This window comes from Acipenser ruthenus, chromosome 25 (assembly GCF_902713425.1).
Source record: "Acipenser ruthenus chromosome 25, fAciRut3.2 maternal haplotype, whole genome shotgun sequence".
Taxonomy (NCBI): Eukaryota; Metazoa; Chordata; class Actinopteri; order Acipenseriformes; family Acipenseridae; genus Acipenser; species Acipenser ruthenus.
In genome coordinates, this window is record NC_081213.1 from 28545537 (window position 1) to 28573499 (window position 27963).

Here is a 27963-nt window from a genome sequence, read left to right on the forward strand (position 1 = left end):
TCCTGTTTCAGTGATTTATTTGATACCCAAACAAAGGTTTACAAGGCAAGAGGCCAACAAAACAGAAAACTAGCATCAACAGAAAACACATTCTTCCCAAACATCTGCAAATCCAATGAACAGTTTTCATGAGCCTCGATTATGAGGCAGGCTACACAGTACAGACACAGAGAGATCAGTGCTGATCATCTCATCCAAGTGGAGAGTTTCTTTCGTCCTGTCCGACGCAGTTCCTGAAGCAGGCTACGATCCGGGTTTGCATAGAGATCACGTTTAAGTGGAGCGTTACAATACTGCATTTCCAGAAGGCCTATATTGGTGACTTTCCTTGGCTACCATCATCTTAGGATAACACTTCATCACAGACTGTGCCTTCATCTTTCTTTTCTTTAAATCTTTGGGGGGGGGGGGGGACGGGACCCTGCATTTAAAACCAGATACAATGACCACCCCCGACGAAGAAAAAACAAACCATGAAGTGCAAGACAATGCAGTGCTTGAAGGATATGGGTCTCCTATTCCTGGATTCAAATCAGCAAGACGTTTCAACAGCACCCGTTTCAGCATTATCAGAGAGTGAAAGAAATACATGAAATTAATAAAAAATAAATCTGCTGTAGACGGGACATTTGAAATCTACTTTAAAAGTAGCGCGGTTTTCAATTCCACAGTTATTGTGCAAAACTAAAAATTAAAAAACACAAAAAATATATAAAACAATCATCTGAATATTCTTTAAAAGCTGGGAGACTGAAGTGTGATTCATACCGCATTGCAACAAAATAACCTGGAGCCTCATCAAATTACCAGTAACCTGGAGCCTCATCAAATTCCCAGTAACCTGGAGCCTCAAATTACCAGTAACCTCTGCATCTTTTTGATGCGATGATTTATATTTTAGGCGAGCACCATGATTTTTTTGCAAGCGCTAGTTTGAATATTCATGAATGTGTCCCAGCTCTACAGTCCCTTCTTGGATAGTACCCCCCTCCCCTCCCCACAGTCTGTAAACATTTTTGGCATATTGTAAGAGCAAACCATGGCTTCACATTCGGCATCGAATAAGGTGCATAGAAGGACCCCCTAGTGCCACTGCCGTTATTGAAATTGCAGCATTCAAATATAAAGGCATTTGGTCTTGGTTTGTAGCATGCCTGCTGTGCACTAAATAGGGAGAAGTTTCAGTACATACGTTTACAAAAAAAAAGTTAAAAACCCCACAACATACAGGAGGGTAATGTTTCTATATATCTGCAGAGCACCGTGGCAAGCAGCGGTTCCAGATGTGCACTTTCATTCCAGTACGAGCAGCATGTCCAGCTGTCATTTCAACACACTGGTCAGGACTCCTTCAAAAGCTGTAGCTCACAAAAAACAACACTCCAGGAAATCTCTCCTGTAAGCACTCCCGATTCATTACACAGGTCCCTAACTCTGTGGTTTGGAAAGGAACCTATGTGACAGCATGCCATTTAAATTGTGTAACTTCCTATCTGGTACACCCCTCCCTGCTTCTCTCGCTATCTGACCTGCACATCAGAAATATTGAATTCATTAGTAAAGGGCCCCTTACAATCTACTGTCAACATGCTTGCCAAACAGCGAACAAACCTAAAATTAGTGTGAGACTGGGGAGAGATCGAGGGAGCGTGGAAACCACACGCGTTTAAAATAAGTTCTCTGTTTGCTAGCGTTGCTCTCAGGAAGCTCGTCTCCGAACTGCGCTTACGAGACCTGTATAGTGAATGAAAGCACGAGATGGGTATGATTAATGACAGGAGTCTGTGAGCTACATCCCCTTCAGGGGGAGGGCTTTCTGATCCAGTTCTGACCTACAGCACTCATCACTGCTTCTTTGCTTTAACTGCTTGCTTCCTGGAGTGTAGGTCACATGGCCTTATTGCAGGCACACTGCAGCTGGGAGTGAGTCTCAACTACAGCACAGGTAATTAGCAACCAAGAAGACTTCTTTATTATGATTATTTGTAGCTTAAATATCAAAGCATTTAAACAAAAAGGACACCGAAATCCTCCAACACAAAGACAGGGGCCCCAGTGATTCTAGTGCTCGTGAATAAGAGGGAGAGGAGACCGATTGATATGCGGAATATTACAAGAACAAATTTAAAAACCCACCAAGACTGTTCAAAGTGTGTCGACGAGTTTCCGTGCTCCAGTGAATGTCTCGGAAACAGCAGCACGAAAGTATCCAAGTGATTTTAAACCACCTGGTTTACGTGCCGCGTCTTATATAAAATATAAAACTGGAAAGTGCCACAGAAAATAAAAATGCTCAGTCAATCGTTCACGTACCGTGAATATGTACATTAATAGTGCGCGCGTTTCTGCACACAAGTGTTGATTTCTAGAGGAGTACAGTGTTAGTCAACAAAACAACAAGTTAACATTACAGTACCTGCAAAGAATGCCACCGAGATGTAATTTCAAATCTGATCTATTCTCAAATTGCATTTTTTTTTTCACATTTCCATCATTTCTTTTTTTTCCCCCCAAATCGATTTAGTACATTTAAACAAACTGCAACTTCAATTTCTGATTTGCTGAAATATCCCCCCGCCCTCCAGTTTAGAAAACAAAAACAAACAAGAAGTGAATTTGCGGAGAGCAGCGATGTGAGATACCGTCAGACCAGCCAGAGAAAGAGCCAGTTCACTGGTGCGCTGGGACAGTAAGAAGTGCTTCATCTGGGGGTCTTGAAACGTCTACATTCTGCACAACGACAAGAATAAAACAATTCAGTAGGGCTATCATGAGAAACACACAGACCGCACGGCTTCACATTTACAGAATACCCCCCAAAACAAGGGCCACGGCCCGGGGCATGCACAACTCATGAGGGCATAGCAGATATTCATTCAATAGGTCTCCATTACTCGCTTCTCATCACAATGGGGCACGCGTTCAGTTGATTGGTGCGTGCCATTTCCTTTCCAAATCTTGTATTTTTGTATTTTCTTTAGAGGCATCAACGCTTTAGATTAATAGTCATGCAATGTTTTCTATTTGTTTTTTTCCACATGCATTGAAACACTTTCCACTGAACAGTTTGGCAACCCTGTTTTTTGTGTTATTTTTTAATGCGTGTGTGTGTCTGTGTTTTAGAGGGGAGGGTGTCATCTTCTGTAGTTGAACACTTTCTTTTGAAGCTTGTCCAGTTTAGTTAACACAAAAAATAATAAAATAACTAAAGAATTGACAAACCATGGAAATGTCAGAATTTTAAAAAAAGTACTCATTAAAATGAACCAGAATTTAAAAAGGTTTAGAGATTCAGAAGAGTCAAACCTACAACTCCTGAATCGTGTCTGTCCCAAGTGTAAAATGGATCCTTCCAGTCATTTCTCCTACATGGATAAACAGTCTATCACATACAAGTACTGGAGTGACCTTGAAGAATATTGTAAAAATAAATTCTGCAAAGTCCAGATAAGTTTTGGGACCTATAAAATATCAAACTCACTCTTTAATGGTCATTATAAAATGATCTTTATTCTCTACATATATTATACATAAAGAAATAACTATATGGATTATTCAGTAACTCCATTAGTCCAGCTCTCCACAGTGGATCGGACTGACTTACCATTCCAAGTGAAACGAGCGAAGAAACAGCTGCTTGGGTTTCTGATGATCGCTGCTCTCCATACGGTGCAAGAAAAGCAGCGATCCTCACGAACACAAGCAGCTGTTTCTTCACTCGGAATGGTAGATCAGCCCGATCCACACCACTGCCCCTTGCCTGATTTCTGCAGGGAGCTCAGTCCCAATAAATGGAACGATGGGTTTGTGCAGTAACCCTGTTCCTCGCTTGGAGGACCCTGTAAAGAGACTGCCCTGCCTCTGTGCCAGTAACCCTGTAAAGACTGCCCTGCCTCTGTGCCAGTAACCCTGTAAAGACTGCCCTGCCTCTGTGCCAGTAACCCTGTAAAGACTGCCCTACCTCTGGCCTGTCTCGGTGCGTGTTGACAGCCTCCACGTTTAGAGAAATGGACTCCACTTTACATCCTGTGGACAGAAAGACACACAGATCATCGGTAAACGTGCACGCCAAGAACAAACAAACACATGCAAAGGGTTCTCCACCAGTACTGGCCCCCTTACAGTGACCCCTCGGTGTTCCACAATTCAACAATCACAAAGTCGGGTTATTTACTCACACTTGGGTCATGTCGACAATAAACTAACTGTACATGCACTATACTTTACTGTATACTGAATTTACTAATTCACTCGCCAATACTTCCTGCACAAGTCAGATAGTGAAATAAGAGGTTTGAAGGTTCACTGTGTTGCCCAATAATGCACACAGTAACTGTGAAGAGATCAGCGAACTGTCAACCAGCGCTTCAAATAGCACCATCTACTGGAAAAATAGGCAACTGAGCCTTAATTATATATAAATAAAAATGATCTTCCTCTTAGTAAATGCATTTTTTTTCCCCTTTTGGAAACTAATATATATACATAACACTGTAAAAGCCTCTCCAATGCAACTACATGGATTCAAAAGGCTTTGCCCAGAGTATTCCTGCCATTTGTTAGACATGTTGCTTAGGGTCGAATCACCATAAACAGTGAATGCTTTGACGTTTGGGGCTGCGTTTCCCAGCAGATTGAAAAAACAAAAGATCTTACCGTAAGCCACTGGGGTGAGTTTTAACACTGTATGCAAGGGGCACTTCAGGTAAGGCAGTTCCTCTGGGGAAAATAAAAATAAAATTGTGTTTATTACTGTTCAGGTAAAAACAAATTCAGATACACCATTCACAAATATGCTAAATAGTGCCTGAACACAAAAAGAGATTGAGAAATTATATTAAAAAAAGGGATATTAGGTTACAAGAGTTACTGAGGAGGTCCGCTACAGAACAGCAATAATGATGCTAAACCACCACGGCGTGGAGAACCACAGCCTCCACATCCTCCCAGAACACAGAGCTCAGCGAGAACATCACTCGCCTCTGTGGCTTTCGGGTGTCAAAGGTACTGCATTTAACCAAAGAGGAAGCAATTCTATTTTGAGGTGTGGTGCAGGTAGTGACCAGGGTGCAGCTCTCCAATACTGCCTGTGATCGTTGACTTGAGACAGCCTGTGTATGAAGCTGCCTATGAGGTCCGACACCCTGGTGGCTCTATAATATTACTGCCTGACCTATAGAACACACTGTATATGACTACAGAGTATGCCAGCAGGACGTTACCTGCAGTTTTATCTAGGAGGTATGCCAGCAGGACGTTACCTGCAGTTTTATCTAGGAAGTATGCCAGCAGGGCGTTACCTGCAGTTTTATCTAGGAAGTATGCCAGCAGGGCGTTACCTGCAGTTTTATCTAGGAAGTATGCCAGCAGGACGTTACCTGCAGTTTTATCTAGGAAGTATGCCAGCAGGACGTTACCTGCAGTTTTATCTAGGAAGTATGCCAGCAGGGCGTTACCTGCAGTTTTATCTAGGAAGTATGCCAGCAGGACGTTACCTGCAGTTTTATCTAGGAAGTATGCCAGCAGGACGTTACCTGCAGTTTTATCTAGGAAGTATGCCAGCAGGACGTTACCTGCAGTTTTATCTAGGAAGTATGCCAGCAGGGCGTTACCTGCAGTTTTATCTAGGAAGTATACCAGCAGGACGTTACCTGCAGTTTTATCTAGGAGGTATGCCAGCAGGACGTTACCTGCAGTTTTATCTAGGAAGTATGCCAGCAGGACGTTACCTGCAGTTTTATCTAGGAAGTATGCCAGCAGGACGTTACCTGCAGTTTTATCTAGGAAGTATGCCAGCAGGACGTTACCTGCAGTTTTATCTAGGAAGTATGCCAGCAGGACGTTACCTGCAGTTTTATCTAGGAAGTATGCCAGCAGGGCGTTACCTGCAGTTTTATCTAGGAAGTATGCCAGCAGGGCGTTACCTGCAGTTTTATCTAGGAAGTATGCCAGCAGGACGTTACCTGCAGTTTTATCTAGGAAGTATGCCAGCAGGGCGTTACCTGCAGTTTTATCTAGGAAGTATGCCAGCAGGACGTTACCTGCAGTTTTATCTAGGAAGTATGCCAGCAGGGCGTTACCTGCAGTTTTATCTAGGAAGTATGCCAGCAGGACGTTACCTGCAGTTTTATCTAGGAAGTATGCCAGCAGGACGTTACCTGCAGTTTTATCTAGGAAGTATGCCAGCAGGGCGTTACCTGCAGTTTTATCTAGGAAGTATGCCAGCAGGGCGTTACCTGCAGTTTTATCTAGGAAGTATGCCAGCAGGACGTTACCTGCAGTTTTATCTAGGAAGTATGCCAGCAGGGCGTTACCTGCAGTTTTATCTAGGAAGTATGCCAGCAGGGCGTTACCTGCAGTTTTATCTAGGAAGTATGCCAGCAGGCAGCGCATGACAGCTTGGTGGCAGATCACCAGCACGTTCTCCTGCCTCTCCAGCTCCATGATGACCGGCTCCAGTCTCTGCACAAGATCTTCATAGGACTGAAAGACACACCAGGGTTAGTCAAAAAACCCTTCCTTTGAATGAGGCTACCACTGCGGTCATGAACACATTTGTGTGCGCATGGAGAAAGACAATAATAAATTGCACACATCCCACTGCAAACACTACAGCAGACCTCTATTTAAAATGCATGTCACTCAAACATTTAAAAAACCAGACAACTGTGCAAAGTAAAGCATTGCTTACTAAAGAACAATCTGTGCTGGAAACGTGGGACCCAGCTTCCCTTGTAGTCCGGGTGTATCTCACGGGGGGTGGGGAGGTTACAATTGCTATAATAATTATATACAAGATCTTCCCAGAAACTGCTGGCTGTAACGGCTGATACTGCTGTGTTGCACACTGTACTATAGAGTGATGTTGTAAGAATAATGAAGGGTGAAGCGATTAGGAGTACACTGTGCTCAGCACAGCTGCAAGGTAAGCACTTGAGGGAGGATGTTTACAAGCTGATGAAGTGGGTAAACTTGACCTCGAGCAGAAGGGATGGAGGCTCTGTGTCTGAAACAATACTGCCGACACGAGCAAAAACAAGGGTTAGCTTCACACACACGACGAGGAAAGACACACAACACAGGCATCCGAGAAGCATTCAAGAAGATCCTCCATGAACACAGCAGCGCCGTGCCCGAAGCGCTCCCACAGACAGGGAACCGATCACAGCGTTATTTCTGCCAATAACTAGCAGACACATTACTGTGTCTAGAGAACGTTTATGCTGTGAGTCAGCCTTTGATTATTGGAATCAGTTCTGGAAACGTGTCATCTTCTGCTTAAATGATTGTTGTGTGCTCTCCTTCACACACACAAACGCATACATCACGTGCATTTAGTTTCCTTACAATGTAGCGAATAAGGAGAGTGGAATAGTCTTGTTCAGGATGTGTGTCTCTGGATTGAATCACACACACACACACGCACGCACGCACGCACGCACGCACACACACACACACACACACACCTGAAGCATCGTCTCAAGGAAAGTAATGGGTTTTTATATACGTCTGTCCCACCAGATGCATTATTCTATTAGTGAAGTATGAACAACTGGAAAAGTAAACGCAATAAAAATAAATGAAATGGAAATATTGGCTCGTTTGAGGCAATTCATGCAACCGTTTGCATTTATTCCCTAAAACCAACACCACTTCACACTTGAATTACAGCAGCGCGAGAGGGCAGCTGCCAGGCTGCCCGTGATATTTTGCTGCAGAGGCAGCTTGCACGGGGCCTGTGCTCTCTGACTGCACTAATGAGTTCACAGCACTTTCTCCACTGTCACAATATTTACTTTAGCACTCTGCTCTGCATGAATGCGTCTCGGAATAGTTCTCCGTGGCACCTGAAGGTGCCCCCTGAAGGTGCCCCCTGTTGATGAGGAGTTCACCCCTGCCCTGCATTAAACCCAGCTGTGATTACTCAATCTCTCCAGCTGCTTACCTGCCCAACAAGCAGACAAGCGCTTCACTGTTTAGAGCCCACAACGAAAGCCACCAGTACTAGGACTTGATCACTTCTTATTTCTGTGTTAAATGAGAGGCTAGCTGTAGTTCTATTCAGAGATGTACCAGTCAGAGATGCTAGCTGTGGTTCTATTCAGAGATGCTAGCTGTGGTTCTATTCAGAGATGTACCAGTCAGAGATGCTAGCTGTGGTTCTATTCAGAGATGTACCAGTCAGAGATGCTAGCTGTGGTTCTATTCAGACATGCTAGCTGTGGTTCTAGTCAGACATGCTAGCTGTGGTTCTAGTCAGACATGCTAGCTGTGGTTCTAGGTCAGACATGCTAGCTGTGGTTCAGGTCAGACATGCTAGCTGTGGTTCAGGTCAGACATGCTAGCTGTGGTTCTAGTCAGACATGCTAGCTGTGGTTCTAGTCAGACATGCTAGCTGTGGTTCTAGTCAGACATGCTAGCTGTGGTTCTAGTCAGACATGCTAGCTGTGGTTCTATTCAGAGATGCTAGCTGTGGTTCTAGTCAGAGATGCTAGCTGTGGTTCTATTCAGAGATGTACCAGTCAGAGATGCTAGCTGTGGTTCTATTCAGAGATGCTAGCTGTGGTTCTATTCAGAGATGTACCAGTGTTCTCATTTAAAAATGCTTGGAGGGGTTTGTTACCTTGACAAATGAAACTTCGGTCTATGCCAATTGCTGGAACAAATATTTTTGCAACTGTCTTAAAAGTAGAGTTTTATTTTTTGTTAGCTTTCCTTTATTTCCTTTAGTAATACAAATTTGACACTTTGTAACGGTAAAGCTCTTTGGGGTATATACTGGGACAGTAGATATCTTTTGACATGGAGGTGGCAGTTTTTAGAATCAATAGCTCCTTTCTGGAAATTAGCCCAGTTTTTTTTTTTTTTTTTTTTTAAATCAATAGCCTCTTTCAGAAAGGGTTTCTAAAACCTTCTGCAAAAAAAGTGCAAACTTTGCATCAAAACAAAAGCCAAGTAAAAGTGTGTCTCTGTGCCTGAACTCTGTACACAGTCCCTGCGTTAAAGGAAAGTAGATTTGGTCATGACAGTGAAGGAACCCTTGCACTCTGCAGTGCTTTGCGGTCTGTATCTGGGAGGCATGGGAAGACCTTTGTGCTGAGTTTCATGTTGTAACAGCGTGGCACACTTGGGAGCCCTTCGCACTGTGTGAAGCGGACACTTACTTCTCCCTTTGGGTAGCGGTATCTGTACTTGTCCTGATCTCGCAATGCAAACTCCAGGGGATAGTGATCCTGAATTTCTTCATACATCATCTCCTCACAGACACCCTGAAAACAGAACCAGGCAAATCATTAGCTTGTATTTGGGAGGCTTAAATTTTTCAACACACAATAATACAAAGAGCATTAAAAGCAAGGAGGGATACAGTATCGTGTCACGGTAGACCCTAATTGTTTGGCAAATGCAGCTCCCGTGAAAAGCAGGGGATACCATGTCATAATTCCTGATCCAACCCCAAGAGGGAGGCTGATGGGCTGCAACGTGCTTGAACCCTGTGCGCAGAGAGCCCGGCGAGACACTCACAGCGTCGATCTCGTTCAGCGCTTTCCACTGCTCGTAAGGCACTCCCAAGGCTTCGGCCGTCTGAATCGTCCTCTTCATCTGACTCGTCCAAACCTTCAGATCCTTGATGTTCTGCTCCTGGATGAATTTTCCCAGGAACTTGGCAAACTATAGAGGGTGAAAAAGAAATCAGTTGGACCCCATACAGGCGGTTCCAGTTCAATGCCACTCTGACACAGTCCCCCGGGTCTCTTGTTTTGCTCAACAGTGCGTACCAGCTTGCCCCGTGCAGACAGCCCCGAGTCGCCTCCGATCTTGCCCTTGACGTTGAGCTCGCTCTCTCCGTGCCTGCAGAGGTAGATGGAGCGTGGGGCGATGTGGATGTTCATGAGGTAGTAAACAATCCTGCTCTGGATGTGATCCAGCACTCTGTTCACAAGATACCGGCTCCCCACCTCCATGATCTTGATGTAGGAGAGATCCCTGGCAGAGCGGACAAGAAACACAACGCTTACATCACAAAAACGAAACCCTGCACACACATTACATATCCTCCCCCCCCCCTTTATATACGTACGTACGTACGTACACAGACACACAAATGAAAGCTTCTGTCAATACGGCCTCCTGATTCAAGAGTGTGAAACTGCAGGGTCGATTTGATCGACCTCTACCACTGCTGAATAAGCCACAGCTGGATAGTTGTGTTCTTATTTCATTTTATTTTTTGTATTTATGCAAGAGCATTTGAACTTGCTGCACATGACCCACCATCAGCACACACTTGGCTGTGTTTAAGGTTACACATGACTTTATAAATAACCCTGTTCTAAGAATATCACTTTAAACAAAGCTATGTGTTGTGTAGGAGTTCTCATCACCCTTATACAAGTTTCCCATAGTAAAAGCACAGCAAAGTGTAATAAAGCACAGTGAATGCATGGTAAAGCACAGGCAAGCACTGTAAAAGCACAGTGAGTGCATGGTGAAGCATAGGCAAGCTATTGTAAAGCTAAAAATAAATCATGTAAACTAACCCTTAGAAAACATTTCCTCTTGTAAAAGCATAAACATGGCACACCAGGGTAAACGATGGTAAATGCACAGTACAACCATGGGAAAAGCATGGGAGGAACACAGCATGGTGCACTTCTCCAAGGGACAGCTCAACTCTATTCCGGTCCCCCACCTGTCCTTGATTTCGTCCAGCGTTTCGTAGGAGTTCTCGTAGCACTTTATTCTCTTCATGAAGTCCTCCACTGCCTCGTCCGTGTTGCGGTCCGTGTAATCCGGGCTGCAGAGCTTCACTTGCTGAGAGAGGAGAGCAAGAGAGAAGGGAGGTGATCAGAGGGGGCTCGGTTAGGATGAGAGAGGAGGAGGAGGTGATCAGAGGGGGCTCGGTTAGGATGAGAGAGGAGGAGGAGGAGGTGATCAGAGGGGGCTCGGTAGAGATTGGGAATGGCTGTTTGACGCTTTACTTTATAAGCTAGAAGTCTGGTTTCAAGGACCCTGATTAGCAATGGATTGCCTTACCTAAGGTTACATTAGGTAGTCCAAGATTAGTGCTAATTGGGGTCTGTCGAACCAGCAATAGAAGCCTAGACTGAAGTGGCATCAAAAACACCCCTTAAATTGAAATGTAATAGTCTAGTATAAGAGAAGTGCAATATAACAAACGTTCCTTAATGAAGCACTGTAAAAGCAATGACGCTAGAGGCACACTTGCTGTAAAGAGACCTGTTTCTGTGTTTTGAATAAGTCTTTGTTAGTGCAGTGGAAGAAAGGGGACCAGAGGTCACCACGCTGCCCCTTCATTAGGCTGGTGTTTATTCTCTCGACAGTGTAGAGACACAGGGCCAGCACTTCTCTCTCTTCCTCTCTCGCACTGCAGTGTAGGCACTGGGCCAGCATTTCCACTGCAGTGTGGGAACTGCAAGCTCCAGGACAGAGCCAGTCTGTATCTAATCCCTCTCCATCACTGAGCAGCAATCCCCTCCTGACCACACACACACAGACACACGCACGCACACGCACGGTACTCACCACGATGTTTGAAGCGATAACCTCTGGGTCGTCACAAACCGATTCCACAAAGAACACCTTGAAATGGGAGGAGAAGAAAAAGTAACAATGAAGGGATGTATTTCCAAAGTGTCACCAGTCTTTAACTCTTAAAATAAATCATGTAAAAACTGTACAAAAACAAGCAAACGCCTTGAGAGCGGATTACATCACTTAGCAGGCTGCTTCTTAGTTTTGTAAAATGAACAGACGTTTGAAGAGGTCACATAAAGCCCTGAGTAAACACTCTGAAAACATGGCCCGATATCCTCTGGAGCTCAACACATCATGCTCCATTTGTTTCCTTGGTTTTGCAACATGTTTCTGTCTCTGATTATAAAGAGCTGGCTGGTATGATCAAGGCTCTGGGTTTCTCTTGTTGCGAAACGGTTTTTATTTTTGGAGTAAAAGGACTCGAAAGAGAAGCAACGCCAAGTCCGGTTAGCCAATTTTCTCTTAGGAAAGCGAACCTGGCGATCACCAAGAGCAGTTCATGGGTTGTACGATATTTTTTGATTGTCTGTTTGAACACTTTTGCACTCTTTCTATGAAGATTTATAACAACGAGAATTCTGTGCATTTTTATATGAAATGTCTTTCTGTAAACAGTATTTATAAATATTTTGTTAAACGTCTTTCTGGGGGAAAAAAATGGTTGGAAGATTTATTAAAAGCAGGATAACATTGTTAGTCTTACCTTGTATCCATTCAGGTCTGCAAACTTCATGATCGTGTCTCTTCGTTCTCGCGTCGTGTTCGTGGCATCGAATACCTGACGGAATACAGGAGAGGCTTGCATTACCCTCTACAGTCACTAGAGGTGCAATTCTACATGATTAACCTTCTGCTCTCAGAGCATTACAAAACACACAGCTGTACCGAGCCTTTTACAAACTGCAGAGAAACTGGCCTGTCAATACAGCTCGTTACTCTGACCTGTCAATACAGCTCGTTACTCTGACAGGTTAAAAAGAAAATGTGTGTGTATATGTATAATATAGATTATATTATATATTAGAATGATTGAATCTAATTCTACTTACCGCCACTTGCCCCCCTTCACTGAGGTATGTTCTGACGTCATTCAAAGCTGAAGCTGCACATTGTCTAAAATAAAAGCACAGCGAAGGCGTGTTGTATTACTGAGTGCAAGACAGCCTGCTTACATTAAACAGGAGACAGAATTACAACAGATCTCAATAAACACAGAGCAGGGGAAGAGGAGCGCCACGCTGCAGAGCAGGGGAAGAGGAGCGCCACGCTGCAGAGCAGGGGAAGAGGAGCGCCACGCTGCAGAGCAGGGGAAGAGGAGCGCCACGCTGCAGAGCAGGGGAAGAGGAGCGCCACGCTGCAGAGCAGGGGAAGAGGAGCGCCACGCTGCAGAGCAGGGGAAGAGGAGCGCCACGCTGCAGAGCAGGGGAAGAGGAGCGCCACTCTGCAGAGCAGGGGAAGAGGAGCGCCACGCTGCAGAGCAGGGGAAGAGGAGCGCCACGCTGCAGAGCAGGGGAAGAGGAGCGCCACGCTGCAGAGCAGGGGAAGAGGAGCGCCACGCTGCAGAGCAGGGGAAGAGGAGCGCCACGCTGCAGAGCAGGGGAAGAGGAGCGCCACGCTGCAGAGCAGGGGAAGAGGAGCGCCACGCTGCAGAGCAGGGGAAGAGGAGCGCCACGCTGCAGAGCAGGGGAAGAGGAGCGCCACGCTGCAGAGCAGGGGAAGAGGAGCGCCACGCTGCAGAGCAGGGGAAGAGGAGCGCCACGCTGCAGAGCAGGGGAAGAGGAGCGCCACGCTGCAAATGCCCTTTCAGCCCTTGTGCGCATAACAAGGCCTGCATATTCTTAAACAGCTACCGAGTCTTCTTATAAAGCAATAGAAAGGCAAGCTCACTTTCTGATTTTCAATCCCTCTTCGTTGTCTGGGCGGAAGAATTCGAAAGACTTGTATATTTTCACACACTCCCGTCTGTACTGCCCTACGTTAAATTCTGTAAAAGAAACAGAAATGAATTATGTGTCTTTATATAGAAAGAAAAAACACATTCTAAAGCAATGAGCACTAGGATAGATATTACAATATTCAAAAAAACAAAAAAAACAAACACTGCTTGAAATTACTTTGGTAGAAAAAATTTACCAGATTTGTATGTTCATATAAAGAGATTATCATGCAATAGAAATGCAAATAAATGGTATATGGAAAAGTGCATTGTGGTCCGTGACAAAACTGGAAACAAAGACTCCCATTGCATAATAGTTTGATCCATTCCTGTTTTACTACGAGTTTAGTAAGACACACCTGAGATCAGCACACGGCACAGAATCAGGGCTGCCCGGAGATCAGCACACAGCACAGAATCAGGGCTGCCCTGAGATCAGCACACAGCACAGAATCAGGGCTGCCTGGAGATCAGCACACAGCACAGAATCCGGGCTGCCTGGAGATCAGCACGCAGCACAGAATCCGGGCTGCCCGGAGATCAGCACGCAGCACAGAATCCGGGCTGCCCCGAGATCAGCACACAGCACAGAATCAGGGCTGCCCCGAGATCAGCACACAGCACAGAATCAGGGCTGCATGGAGATCAGCACGCAGCACAGAATCCGGGCTGCCCGGAGATCAGCACACAGCACAGAATCAAGGCTGCCCCGAGATCAGCACACAGCACAGAATCAGGGCTGCCCTGAGATCAGCACACAGCACAGAATCAGGGCTGCCCTGAGATCAGCACACAGCACAGAATCAGGGCTGCCCTGAGATCAGCACACAGCACAGAATCCGGGCTGCCCTGAGATCAATAGCGCCCGTGGTCGGTGAGAGGGGGTACCTTTGGTGGGGACTCCGATCCAGTTCAGGTAGCGAGTCAGTTTCTTGGAGATGTAGGTTTTACCTCTCGCAGGAAGACCCACTGTGACAATCAGTGTGGGGCAGTTTGTCATGCAAACTGAAATAAAACAAACAAACACAAAAATCAATTGTAGATTATAAATCATGTGTTACTTAACCAATAAAGCTAAACTCAAATTAAATCAAAAACACCTTTTAAAACAGTTGACACGATGTGGTTTGAGCAGAATGGGCACCAGGGATTGTTACAGGACTCCTATTGCATAGCCGTTTAACCCTCTCCAGGTTTTACTACGCGCTTGCTTAGCCGCAGTGTACAGGTAACAAGCTCAGGTGTGTCAGGAAAACCAGAAACGGATCTAAGTGCTATGCAATGGGAGTCTTATTTCCATTCCTGGCCACTACAGAGTACTCCCAACACTGGCACCTCGCCTACGGGCAGTCGTTTAATAAAGTAAGTAAACAAGCAACCAGCGGCCGAGCGCATTCACAAGCAACCAGCGGCCGAGCGCATTCACAAGCAACCAGCGGCCGAGCGCATTCACAAGCAACCAGCGGCCGAGCGCATTCACAAGCAAGCAGCGGCCGAGCGCATTCACAAGCAACCAGCGGCCGAGCGCATTCACAAGCAACCAGCGGCCGAGCGCATTCACAAGCAACCAGCGGCCGAGCGCATTCACAAGCAACCAGCGGCCGAGCGCATTCACAAGCAAGCAGCGGCCGAGCGCATTCACAAGCAAGCAGCGGCCGAGCGCATTCACAAGCAAGCAGCGGCCGACCGCATTCACAAGCAAGCAGCGGCCGAGCGCATTCACAAGCAACCAGCGGCCGAGCGCATTCACAAGCAACCAGCGGCCGAGCGCATTCACAAGCAAGCAGCGGCCGACCGCATTCACAAGCAAGCAGCGGCCGAGCGCATTCACAAGCAACCAGCAGGTGGGTTTTCCATCTGTCTGCCCCCCCGATACTTCATCTATTATTATTAGTGAATTAACTAATCAAGCAATTCAATTGTACGGATTTCCATACATTACTTTATTATTTATTTTAATAAGCAATTATAAAATTCCTGCAAAACTGTTTATGCACAAAAATAATTGACTTATTTTTATTTCCTTTTGATTTGTATTCAAATTATATATATAAAAAAAACACACACACACACACACCTCACATCAGCCAGCCCAGACCGGCTGGATCAAACACACAAGGATCCAGATCTAACCAAACTGGATGTGTGCGGTTGCCTAGTCCTGGTGTGAAAAGTAAGAGAGAATGTGTGCGAGCTGTTTTTGTGTAATACTCATTACATCACTACCCCCCACCTCCCCCCAAACCCCGAGCCAACACAGGCTGCTTCTGGGCTCTCAGCGAAGGCTCATGAGAAGTAGGAGCTCAGCTCTCTACAGAACAAAAGCCCTCCCTTCTACAGAGACCAAACCACCAAGAAGCCTTTCGAAAGGGTACACATGAAAACAATAAGAACACAACAAAGCCCTCCTGGACCTTTCTGAGAGAGACCAAAACAAAGAAAACACAGCTTCTGAAAGGAGCCAAGCCTGGACAGAACCACCAGCTTCTGAAAGGAGCCCAATCAAGCCTGGACAGAACCACCAGCTTCTGAAAGGAGCCCAATCAAGCCTGGACAGAACCACCAGCTTCTGAAAGGAGCCCAATCAAGCCTGGACAGAACCACCAGCTTCTGTAAGGAGCCCAATCAAGCCTGGACAGAACCACCAGCTTCTGAAATAATGAGATAATGCTGATCTCTCATCAAGTCTTATCTGTACAGCCCGGGCACTCCCTCAGCCCTTTGACCTGCTGCACTTCATGTGTGGAGGGCAATTAACCTTTCTCTACTGTAAACAAGAGAAGCAGGTACACAGCAGCGTGGACAGAACTAGGAATGAAAGCAGGGGGTGAAAACTCTGCAAACTCCTCAAACCTGGCTTTCCACATCTGAAGAGACAACGTGTGGTTGCTGTGTGCTGTACGATACTGGAGCACACTTTGAAGGCTGGTATTTCATACACAGATTTGCAGAGCCTCAGCGCGGCTCATTCCTGCACACGTGTTTCTGCAGCACGGCCGGGCTCAGCTTGCTCAGCAGCGTGCTCACACTGAGGCAACGTTCTCACTCAATAGTCTGATTGTGCTCACTGGCAAGAGGAGCTACCCTAGTCACGACACGGATGACAGCGAGAGCCAGCAAACAATGCTCTTTGAAGAGAAACAGAGCAGGAATAAAAAGAAAGACTCTGCAGTCGCGCTTGCAGAATGAGAGTCCGTGTGCATGGAAGAGAGGGGTCACTGAGGGACCGAAGCAGCATGGCATTCTCACGTGGTGGGTATCAAACCACATGCAACACTCTGCTTTCATTTCCACTCTCATTTCAGACTCTAAACACCTTCTGTAGGAAGTGCTGTGCTGACTATTCAAATGCTTTTTGTTAAAAGTTTCCTGTCTGTGCTATACTTTATAATGCATACAGTATATACGCTTAGTCAAAGCCTCAGCTTAGCCCCTAACCAGATGAACTGAGCACAGGCAGCACTGCCTAACACAAAGACAGACCCCATGCACCATGACCCCTAACCAGATGAACTGAGCACAGGCAGCACTGCCTAACAAAGACAGACCCCATGCACCACGACCCCTAACCAGATGAACTGAGCACAGGCAGCACAGCCTAACACAAAGACAGACCCCATGCACCATGACCCCTAACCAGATGAACCGAGCACAGCCTAACACAAAGACAGACCCCATGCACCATGACCCCTAACCAGATGAACCGAGCACAGGCAGCACTGCCTAACAAAGACAGACCCCATGCACCACGACCCCTAACCAGATGAACTGAGCACAGGCAGCACAGCCTAACACAAAGACAGACCCCATGCACCACGATCCCTAACCAGATGAACTGAGCACAGGCAGCACAGCCTAACAAAGACAGACCCCATGCACCACGACCCCTAACCAGATGAACTGAGCACAGGCAGCACAGCCTAACACAGACCCATCTTCAAAACGGCTCTGTTTCATGTATATCATCTTTAATACCGTTTAGTATAATTATCGCTTCAGTCCCCCGACACAGGCAGTGTGAGGCGAGACATTTAGCCGAGCCCTAAATTTAACCTTTAGTGATAATTACAATCCCGGCGAGTCGAACCGCTGATTCGGCGAATGAACCTTTTCAATTACATTTACAAGTTTAAACTGTAGATATTACTTTAGAGAATTATTTTACAAATAATAATAATACATTTGAAGAAATGTTAGACATGTTGCAGAATTAAGACTGTTAATCAATAACTCGTTACATAAACAAATAAACATACATTAATAAATTAATAAATAACCAACCAAACAAACAAACAAACCAACCAACCAACCCGGGCTTGCATTTTTGGTGCAGGTAGTTTTAAAATGCAGCTCATGAGCGACACAAACATGCGGATGTCTCTGTTTTGTTCTGCACTGCAGTGCACGTTGAGAAGTTAAAACACGCTGAAATAACAGCTGTTTGCAATCGCGGCTGGTTTGCAGTCCCGGTATTGACGCCGGTGTATTAACCGGCGCTGTATCTGTAGATGTTTGATGGCTCTTCTTTAAGAGCGATCTCAAAACGCTGCGTGTTTAACAGCATGGGCAGGCGGCTGCTCCGCACACACATCCCATCGCTTACCTTTTCTTTGCGAAATGTGTTTTTCCGGAAGGCCATTTTTGCAAGGCATCCAGATTTTCTTCAGCGGGTTCTGCGTTAACTCCCTCGGCGGAGTTGCCATGGTATACAGATTACTCCCTTCTATTTCTGTCTACAACTAAAGAAACCCATCGGCTCCGGTCTCTTCATTTATATGAGCGCTTCCACGCCTAGCGAGCGGAAGGAATCACGTGAGGCGGATCAATAAAACAGTTCTACCGTATACCCCCTAAACAAAGAGCACGCCCGGCGCTTCTGTACAAAGCGCATGTCATCTTACTAACTGATAAACAACGACAAAGAGATAGCAAATGCACAAGACGCTTACTAATATCTTTCTATACGTTTATTACGCATATGCTGAACAATGCTGTTACATATCAGGCTTAATATTATTACTAAATCAGTTACTTGGTAGCTCGCTGTTAATCTTCTATTCAATATAAGTTGCGTTTTGTAAAACAGAAAGCTACTCGGTTCATTTGTCTAGCTCCTGTATTGCACTGGTAATTTGTTGTAATATACCGGTTATATATATATATATATATATATATATATATATATATATATATATATATATATATATATATATATACGACATGGTTTAGCGCTTATTGTAACACTGTTTCCACGGTAGCTGTGTACCAGGGCGTGAAAGGTTCTGTTTCAGTCACAGAACAGAATGTACTTTCCTGATATCTGTAACGAAGAGAAACTGTGGGGTTAAAAACACTTAAGGGCGGTTGCAAAAAAACAAGATTTAGACAAAAACAACAGCTTCCGATTTTACGGACAGAAGCGGGTTCCGCACATGCTGGACTCGTGGGCCACGTATGCGTCTCGCGTTTCAACCAATCGGGTCAATGCACAAACTGGGAAGGCACCAATCAAAAGCGCTCACGGTTCTGCCATGAATGCGTGCTTTCCTCGCGTTAGAGCGAATCAGGCGAGGGGACCACTGAAGCGCACCAATCAGAAGCTCTCGAGAGAAAGCCAGCGCGGCGTGCAGCTTTCAGATGCCCTCTCTGCAGAATAACACGCCGTGCGCAGAGAGTGTTCTTCTCAGTTTCGGCCGGAATGAAGCCACTTGTGTGTGCGCGAGCCAGTACAGTGTGTTCTGTAAAAACAAAAAGCTGCAAGGCTTTGCAGGAGAGTGCGTGCTCCACGCGTGGGAGAGTCACTTAATAGCGTGCTCAGTCTGGGTGAAGAACAAATACATTGAAAACAAATAAGCAGCAGCTGCTGTATTGCTCCTGAACCCCCAGGCAGGGCCGCGGTCAGTGTGCTAGCCCTGCAGAGGAGAAGCCCCCACCCCTGCGAATCACCCCGCCCGACCAGCACACTGGACACACTCCCAGGGCTTTCTTTTAGCATTGCTGGATGGGGCAGCGAGGGGGAGGGGGGCTCTCACCAGCATGGCACGCATTTTCTTCTTTCTTTTTCTTTGTAACTGCAGTGCTTTTTAAAAGGAGCGCACATTTCTGACCCTCCCTGATAAAAAAAGATCTGATTCTGTGAAAAGCACTGCTTAACCCTTTCAGCGCCGTACGCTAATGTATCCCGTCGGAAGTCATGTTGGAAGCTCACGGGACTCCTAGCTCCCAGTCTGAGCTCGTGTAGAAATACATGTAAAAAATATGCGTGTGTCCTTTTCTCATGCACACTCAGTAAGGAGTTCCTTTTATAATTATATAATTATATAACTTAATTTCACATTCCTCAGCTCGACAAAAGTCATTCAGGACTGATGGATTTCAAGAGGAGCAAAACGGTCACAGTAAACGTTTTGAAGAATTTAAACAAACTGGACAGCCAACTATTCCCGGTTTTACTACAAGCTTGATTAGCCCCTGTGCATAGGTAACAGGCTCAGGTGTGTCTTATGAAACTCAAAGGAAAACCAGGAGTGGATCAAACTGCTGTGCAATGGGAGTCTTATTGACATCGCTGGGACTGGTATTCCCCAAGCCTCATCTTCACATCTGAGATAAAAAATAAATAAAAATCCTTGCAGTGAATGGATCAGTATCGCCACCATGTGGCGAAGTCGTGTATTGCAGTTGTAGTGCTTGACTGCAGTTTGCATTTCCTGTGTGCACACCCCACAAGCACAATAACAATACTGTAGTATAATGCAGATCCGTTACCACAAGCTGACTATCAGTTAAAACAGTGATAACTTCTTATCCGTCCCCACATGAGGTCGCCGTGCATGAAGAGTTACAGTGATTACTGATTCACCTGTGTGGATTGCTTGGTTTATTTATTTGTTCCCCTCCAGTGAATACATATTCTGTGCAGTGGCTCGTTAGGCATCAGAAACATGAAACATTCCCCTTGTATGTTGATATCACGAGACCTATGATCTCAGGCGCTCAATTTCAAATTGTTATTCGAGGTCATAAAGTAGAATTTGTATTTATTAAAACCGTGCTCGTATTTTGAGTTTAATGCTTTCGATTCCTTTGCGAGAATAAAACACGCACCGAGAACTTTAGGAGCGAGACATGGTTAAAAAATAAAAACAAACTAGATGAACAGAATTGAGATGTTTTGTTTAACGTCATGGAATCAAAGACACTGGGGCTGTGGTCTTCTCCAGCCCTGTGCTTGGCTACTTCTGCTATGAGAAGTCCCTTTCCCTTGTAATCCCACCCTGTAACACCAGAGGGCGTGTTTGTTTCATCTTTGTTTCAATCATCTCGGTATTCCATCGCTAACAGTGCAGCATTACACTGGGACTTGTTCTGACAACTTGTTTGCCTTTTGTCGCCATAATTAGATAGATAGATAGAGACAGACAGACAGACAGACAGACAGACAGACAAACAGATAGATAGATACAGATAGATAGATCGAGACAGACAGACAGAGACAGACAGACAGAGACAGACAGAGACAGACAGACACACAGATAAGCACTAGGTGGGGTTCTTCATCTGCATGGAGGGTTCAGATAGAGAATGCTGACTATGACTCTGTATCTTCCAGACCGCACTCTGACATCACAGGATGCAGGGCTGCTGGTTATTCTCAGGGGGCAACAAAACAACACGGGAGGAGGGAAGGCTTTTTATTACAGAGCTCCGAAATGATGGAATCATTCGCTTGTCAGGGAAGCTGGGACCGTTACAGCTTTCAAGTCAAGACGAAAAACACACTTTTATAAAATGGCTTTCTTATCTCAGAGGGTTTTAATGTAACTTTGAAACTGCTGTTTTAGTATTATTATGTGTATAATAAATCTGTTGTTTAAATGGTGTGACTGTGGCAGTTGTGTGTGTGACACGCTATACAAATGTATTGTGGTTTGTTCTTTTTTTCTGCTCTGTACTGTACAGTGCTGTGCGATACTTCTGTATAAAAAGCATCATATAAATGCAATAAATAATACATTAATAAAATACATGCATATATATATATATATATATATATATATATATATATATATATATATATATATATATATATATATTAGAAAATGAATCCCACTGTTAGCGACCAGACTTACAAATGTTACCCATTACAAGTCCTTAAGAAGCAGCCCTGTGCACAGAACCCTATTGAGACGTAGAGCTGCAATCCTGCAGGCTGTCAATATGTAATCCTGAAACACTAAGTGATTATGTACATCCACAACGACAGCAGGGTCTGTTCATTACACACTCCGCCTGCCTGGCTGTGCGGCTGACTCTCAATAATCCAAACTCCTCTGACGAGCGCTGACAGGTCATTCCTTCTGCTAATCCGTTCGTTTGGATCCTCAAGGTTGTATTTAGGAGGCTCACTGTGTCCCGTTAAGGGACTCCCGTTGCACAGCAGTTTGATCCATTCCTGGTTTTCACTACGAGTTTAATAAGACACACCTGAGCTTGTTGCCGAGACACACTGTGGCTAATCAAGCTCGTAATAAAACCTGGAATGGATCAAACTGCTCTGCAAACAGAGTCTTACATCCATCCCTGCACTACATGTTTTTAAGCAGAAATTACACTGTGAATTTAACATCGCTAGTATGCTAGCCAGTTACATTTAATGTTGTACCATTAAGGATTATATCATCTAAATATATAATAATAATAATAATAATAATAATAATAATAATAGTGAAACTGGTTTCAGAAAAGCGCTTCAATCGTGTAAGAATCTACATGGAAGCGTGTTGATTTGGCAGGAGAATCTGCGTGCAGGACCGCTTCACATGTCTGTGTCTGCACTCTCTCTGCACGCGGACTGGAAGGAAAGACAACACTCATAATGACCTTAAGGTTGACCTTATCTCCTTACATTACTGGCTCAGTAGCTTTTTGTAATGTGGTGCCAGCACTTGCAACATCTCCATTCCCCGTTGGCACATGATTTATTTTAGGGGATCTCTAAACCCAGATCGCCAGAGCAGGTGATGTTCTCCAGCATCGGGGTCTCATCCATATAAAATTCATGCTGCTTTTAAAGGGCTACTTACTGACTGTACAGGAGAGGAGGGAGTGCTGCTCACTCACAGACAGACCCCTCTCACTGACTGTACAGGAGAGGAGGGAGTGCTGCTCACTCACAGACAGACCCCTCTCACTGACTGTACAGGAGAGGATGGGGTGCTGATCACTCAGAGACAGACCCCTCTCAGTGACTGTACAGGAGAGGATGGGGTGCTGATCACTCACAGACAGACCCCTCTCACTGACCGTACAGGAGAGGATGGGGTGCTGATCACTCACAGACAGACCCCTCTCACTGACTGTACAGGAGAGGATGGGGTGCTGATCACTCACAGACAGACCCCTCTCACTGACTGTACAGGAGAGGATGGGGTGCTGATCACGCACAGACAGACCCCTCTCACTGACTGTACAGGAGAGGAGGGAGTGCTGCTCACTCACAGACAGACCCCTCTCACTGACTGTACAGGAGAGGATGGGGTGCTGATCACTCACAGACAGACCCCTCTCACTGACTGTACAGGAGAGGATGGGGTGCTGATCACTCACAGACAGACCCCTCTCACTGACTGTACAGGAGAGGATGGGGTGCTGATCACTCACAGACAGACCCCTCTCACTGACCGTACAGGAGAGGATGGGGTGCTGATCACTCACAGACAGACCCCTCTCACTGACTGTACAGGAGAGGATGGGGTGCTGATCACTCACAGACAGACCCCTCTCACTGACTGTACAGGAGAGGATGGGGTGCTGATCTAGCGTTCCGGGGAGACAGTCAGAATCGCACGGAACGCCAGTCTGTCTTATCTAACTTGGGAACTTATTCAAAGTATTTTCTTTTAAGAGGCACCACAGCAGAACTGATAAGAGCAATCGAGCTCTGCGCTGGCTTGTGCTTCGTTGGCATGGAGTAGCACACTAGCGCTATTTGATTCCACTTTCAATCCAGGCCCTAAACGAACAGTGAGGTCTACAGAATTCACCACATGAAGAGATGCAACAATTAAACCACTACAGATCCAGGCGGATTTGATTTTGAGGGCCTCAATGAAACATGAATTGATTGATTAAATGAATCAAGGCCCGATTTACATTCTCTTCTCACCTCTCATGATATTGTATTGCACACACATGCATTCTCTTCACACCTCTCATGAAATTGTATTGCACACACATGCATTCTCTTCACCCCTCTCATGATACTGTATTGCACACACATGCATTCTCTTCACACCTCTCATGATATTGTATTGCACACACATGCATTCTCTTCACACCTCTCATGATATTGTATTGCACACACATGCATTCTCTTCACACCTCTCATGATATTGTATTGCACACACATGCATTCTCTTCACTTCTCTGGTCTTTACAGTGCTTCCCTATGCTTTTGCTGTAGTGTTTTAACATGGTTTGCCATTTAACATGGTTTGCCAGTCCCAGAACCAGCGAGAATGTTTGCAAACAGCACAAGCATACTCTTTACTGCCTCACCCCGGTGCTGAAACACTCAGGGCTGCTCACTGGCTTGAGCTGCTCTGCTGCTGGTGTTGTGAAAAGCGGTGACAACTTTATCAAGCCTGTGGGGTAAATATTCAAGGCATGTCAGTGCAAGGCAGGCAGGGACGTCATCCTGAGCCATGCCTGTGAAGAGCTGTACCCGGATATATTACAAAGCATTGGAAGCCATGCTAGAAAACACGACTACCAATCAAAACAGCAAGAACACGACCAGCAACAACAAAAGAACCCAGATATTGGGAAGGTTTGCTCAGCTCTGACACACCTCCACAGCAATGCGGTTAGGAAGTGGTTATTTTGTGTGCATGATAACCGTTCTCCGTGCCAGCTGCAGGAGGAGCACACAGTATAAATATCCTTTAGCTTGTCATTTAATAACCTTTCACCTACTTCTGCAGCAGCGAGGACTTAAAGGCACAGTGTCCGAGATAGCGGATTGATGTATTTATATTGACATGCAGGTATTTAAGAAGGTTGTGACATTACATAATAACCCCAAGACAATACCAGCTTTAGAGACCCCCCCCCCCCCACCATAAAAACATTTTCCTTTTTCGTTCTGTGATCACCTGCAGTGTGTTTTCAGTCCCTCAGTGCACCTACACATTTACAGCATGTCCTCTGTTATATTTTTCTAGCTCTCTAGCATTCTGAGAACAATTCAGCAAAGCAAATCATTAAAGACACAAAGTGCTGCTTTAGTAATTATGGGCAGGAGCTCAGGAGGGCAGATCATATAGGGCTTGATCAGCCGCAGTTCATAGACTTATCAAACTCATTGTAAAACCAGGAATGGATCAAGCTGCTATGCAAGGGGAGTCTTAATTCCATCCCTGTAGTGTTTTCACTTTGCTGCAAGCTTTGGCCTGTGTTCTCCTATACTGCACAGCAGGGATGCAATAAGACTCCCGTTGCAGAGCAGTCTGATCCATTCCTGGTTTTACTGTGAGTTTAATAAGACACACCTGAGCTTGTTACCTTCACACTATGGCTAATCAAGCTTGTTGTAATAATGGGTTACCTGATAACATATTGATCACACCCGCATTGGCAGACACGGGATTCACGTGTTGCTGGTCAGAGGTTGGATGTGACGGTCATGACATCACCCTCACACACCCTGCACCGTATCCAGCGCGTTCTGTTTACCGTACCAGCTGTGTCGCAGAACTCCGCACATGCACCTGGCAGGATAGAAACGTGCATACAGGCAGCAACCTCCCGGCTCAACAAGAGAACTTATGATGTTCAACTACCTAGAATTACTGTACGTTACACAAAACCGACCTCCCGGCAGCTAAAAAAACAACACTTGAAAAACACTTTTATTTTACTGTAGATTCTTTGCAAAAATAACCCATTGGACAGTGTAGCCTTATTTCAGCAACACACTGCGGATACGGGCCAGGACACCAGTGTATATATATATATATATATATTATGCACATTGCAATACGTATGAATAAGAAAGAGGGATACACGTGACGTCTTAGTTAGTTATTCTAATTAATTATAGCGTGCTTGTGTGAGGTTCCTGTGACGCACACAAACAAATCCACTGTTTATTTTACATCACTGGGTCGCGCTGGCACGTTTTGCAAGTTATAAACTACAATTATGCTCCAGAAAGCTGATGCATAACAGTATACGGAAAACAAAACCAAAACAAAGCACACCTTGACTACACCACGCTGCTGTACGACCAGGCTGGACTGTCCGATTACGATAACATCTCCAATCTGTAGCGCTGCAGCGTAATAAATACAGAAATTATCACCGATCACTGTTGTATTGGTTTTGCAACACCAGCGGCTTACGGAAGTGTTGACCCAAACAATCACACCGTGCTACACAGAAACATGAACACAGCATTTACTGGACAGGTACCGCACGCCTCTCTTATATTAAAAAGTCAGGACTAAAAATAGGAAATTAGCGCTCAACGTGCGATTTTAAAAGGTCTTTAAGTAATAACATATCGCATCGATTGCACGCAACATCCATATAAGCACCTGATGACATTTATAAAATAATCACACACACACACACACACACACACGACCCTTTCTTCAATCCCTGTCAATTCAGTTTTACAAAATACATCAACAACTCTGCCGCTCCGCCCTCTTCCATACCCTTGCACACTTACGGGCCTAAACACTATGATAACAATGTTTCTTTACGGGTAAGGAACACGACAGTGTACTATAAGCCCCTGCTTCCCTCAGCGCTAGCGGGACTGTCATGTTTTCATGCTATCTTGTTGCGTGTAATAAACTCCGTGGCTGTCTCTGCATGAAAGTGTGTACGTGACTCTCGGTTGTTTACTTCAACGCTGTGCTCTGTAAGCTTACCACGGCACCGCACTTTAGACGCCTCCTGACTAATTCATGTCTACGCTCTGGCTTTAACACAAGCATATCAAACAACGACAGCGTGTGCAGCGTCGCCACTTACCCGTCTGGTCCAGGTTCTGCGTGTTTTTGGACCGGCTGGAGCCCCTCATTCTGTGATGTTGTCTTTCTTTCTGCGGGTTCTGGAGCGGCTCGCCCAGGGGTTGGATGTGTTTGCGCTGAGCAGCCGTGACTGGCGAACTCAGTGAGCGACTGAGACGGACGCGTTTGAAGTCACTTCTATATTATACTGTACAACAACACCGCTGAACCGGGGGCCACCCGTGACGTTACCGATTTCACTCAAACATCTCTTCATGCGCCCAGGGGGCCACATGGGCTACGACAAAAAAAAAAAAAAAACATGCCATTAGAATATTCTTTCTTTCTTTCTTTCTTTCTTTCTTTCTTTCTTTCTCTTTCTTTCACTCGTTCGTTCTTCTCTCTAAATGCTATACCTTTGTAAAAACGTGTCTTCTTTGAGATAAGCAAAATGTGACCCAAATGTCTCCCAGGTAAATCTGTCTATATCAGTTCTATTTTTAGTTTTTCTTTGTCTGTAGTTACGCAGTGTAAACGCGTCCCGCTGACATGCGGAACCCCATTCAGTTAGTTTAATACGGCTTTAACCTTTGTCAGTATTGTTCTCACTGTATTGGAAAGCGTTAACACATACGTCATAATACCATTTTGCAGGTATGTTGACGGTTGATTGGTCCTGTGGATTTTGAATGCGATCTTGCTATTTGTTATCAATAGGGAATTCCAGAGCCAGTGGCCGGACAGCACTATGCAGGACAGAGATTGGTTTTGATTGTCCAGACTGGAGGGGTACAGGAAACTCAATAATACCAGTGATGTCGTTTTTATTGCTATTATATATACAGTAACACACTCCTGTAATGAAACTTTAGTGGTTGGGTCTGCATTTTCTTTTCAGAGATGAATATAAGACCCCTATTGCCTAGCGGTTTGACCTGTTCCAGGTTTTAATACAAGCTCGGTTAGCCAGTGTTGAGGTAACACTCTCAGGTGTGTTATTGAACTCATAGTGAAACCAGGAATGGATCAGACTGCTATGCAATGGGAGTCTTATTTCCATCCCTCCTTTTGCATCCACATCACTGCTATCCCTGACATTTAGGAACCGACTGGAAGTCTTTATTGAACATGCATTTTATGCAATGTGTCAGTCTGGCTCTTGTGCTCTCGCACTGTATTTTCTCTGGGGTGACTGTGACTCCTCAACGCTAACTCAGCACAGATAACACAACTGGAGCTGGAAACAGTGCAAATGCAACGCTACAAACAAGTTTACACCCAGGGCACTCCTCACAAACCGCACACAGGACTGCAAGCTCTAGTTTGGATTGCCATAGGCTGTTCTTGCAACGTGTGTCTGCTTATGGCAAAACTGCAAAAGTGTCCCCTTACATTAAAACCAGCATTCTGAAACACATTTGGTCTGAACGCTGGTCTACTTTTCTA

General features: G+C 45.3%; 1 protein-coding gene across 2 annotated transcripts; it reads right to left on the bottom strand.

The window, feature by feature from the left end:
• LOC117962577 (6-phosphofructo-2-kinase/fructose-2,6-bisphosphatase 4-like) lies at nt 1–26813 on the bottom strand. Of its 2 annotated transcripts, none has more exons than XM_059000036.1 (14): nt 26540–26813; nt 14384–14500; nt 13447–13543; nt 12609–12672; nt 12263–12337; nt 11548–11604; nt 10694–10815; nt 9780–9987; nt 9526–9672; nt 9165–9269; nt 6354–6483; nt 4657–4719; nt 3962–4026; nt 1–2730 (listed from the first exon to the last, which is right to left on the bottom strand). In XM_059000036.1, exons 1-14 carry the CDS (start codon nt 26586–26588, stop codon nt 2671–2673), a joined length of 1359 nt encoding a protein of 452 aa, XP_058856019.1. In that variant the 5' UTR covers nt 26589–26813; the 3' UTR covers nt 1–2670. The 2 variants fall into 2 exon arrangements, with proteins under 2 accessions (XP_058856019.1, XP_058856018.1); XM_059000035.1 differs by lacking the exon at nt 26540–26813 and adding an exon at nt 18099–18297.
• Nucleotides 26814–27963: the final 1150 nt, after the last annotated feature.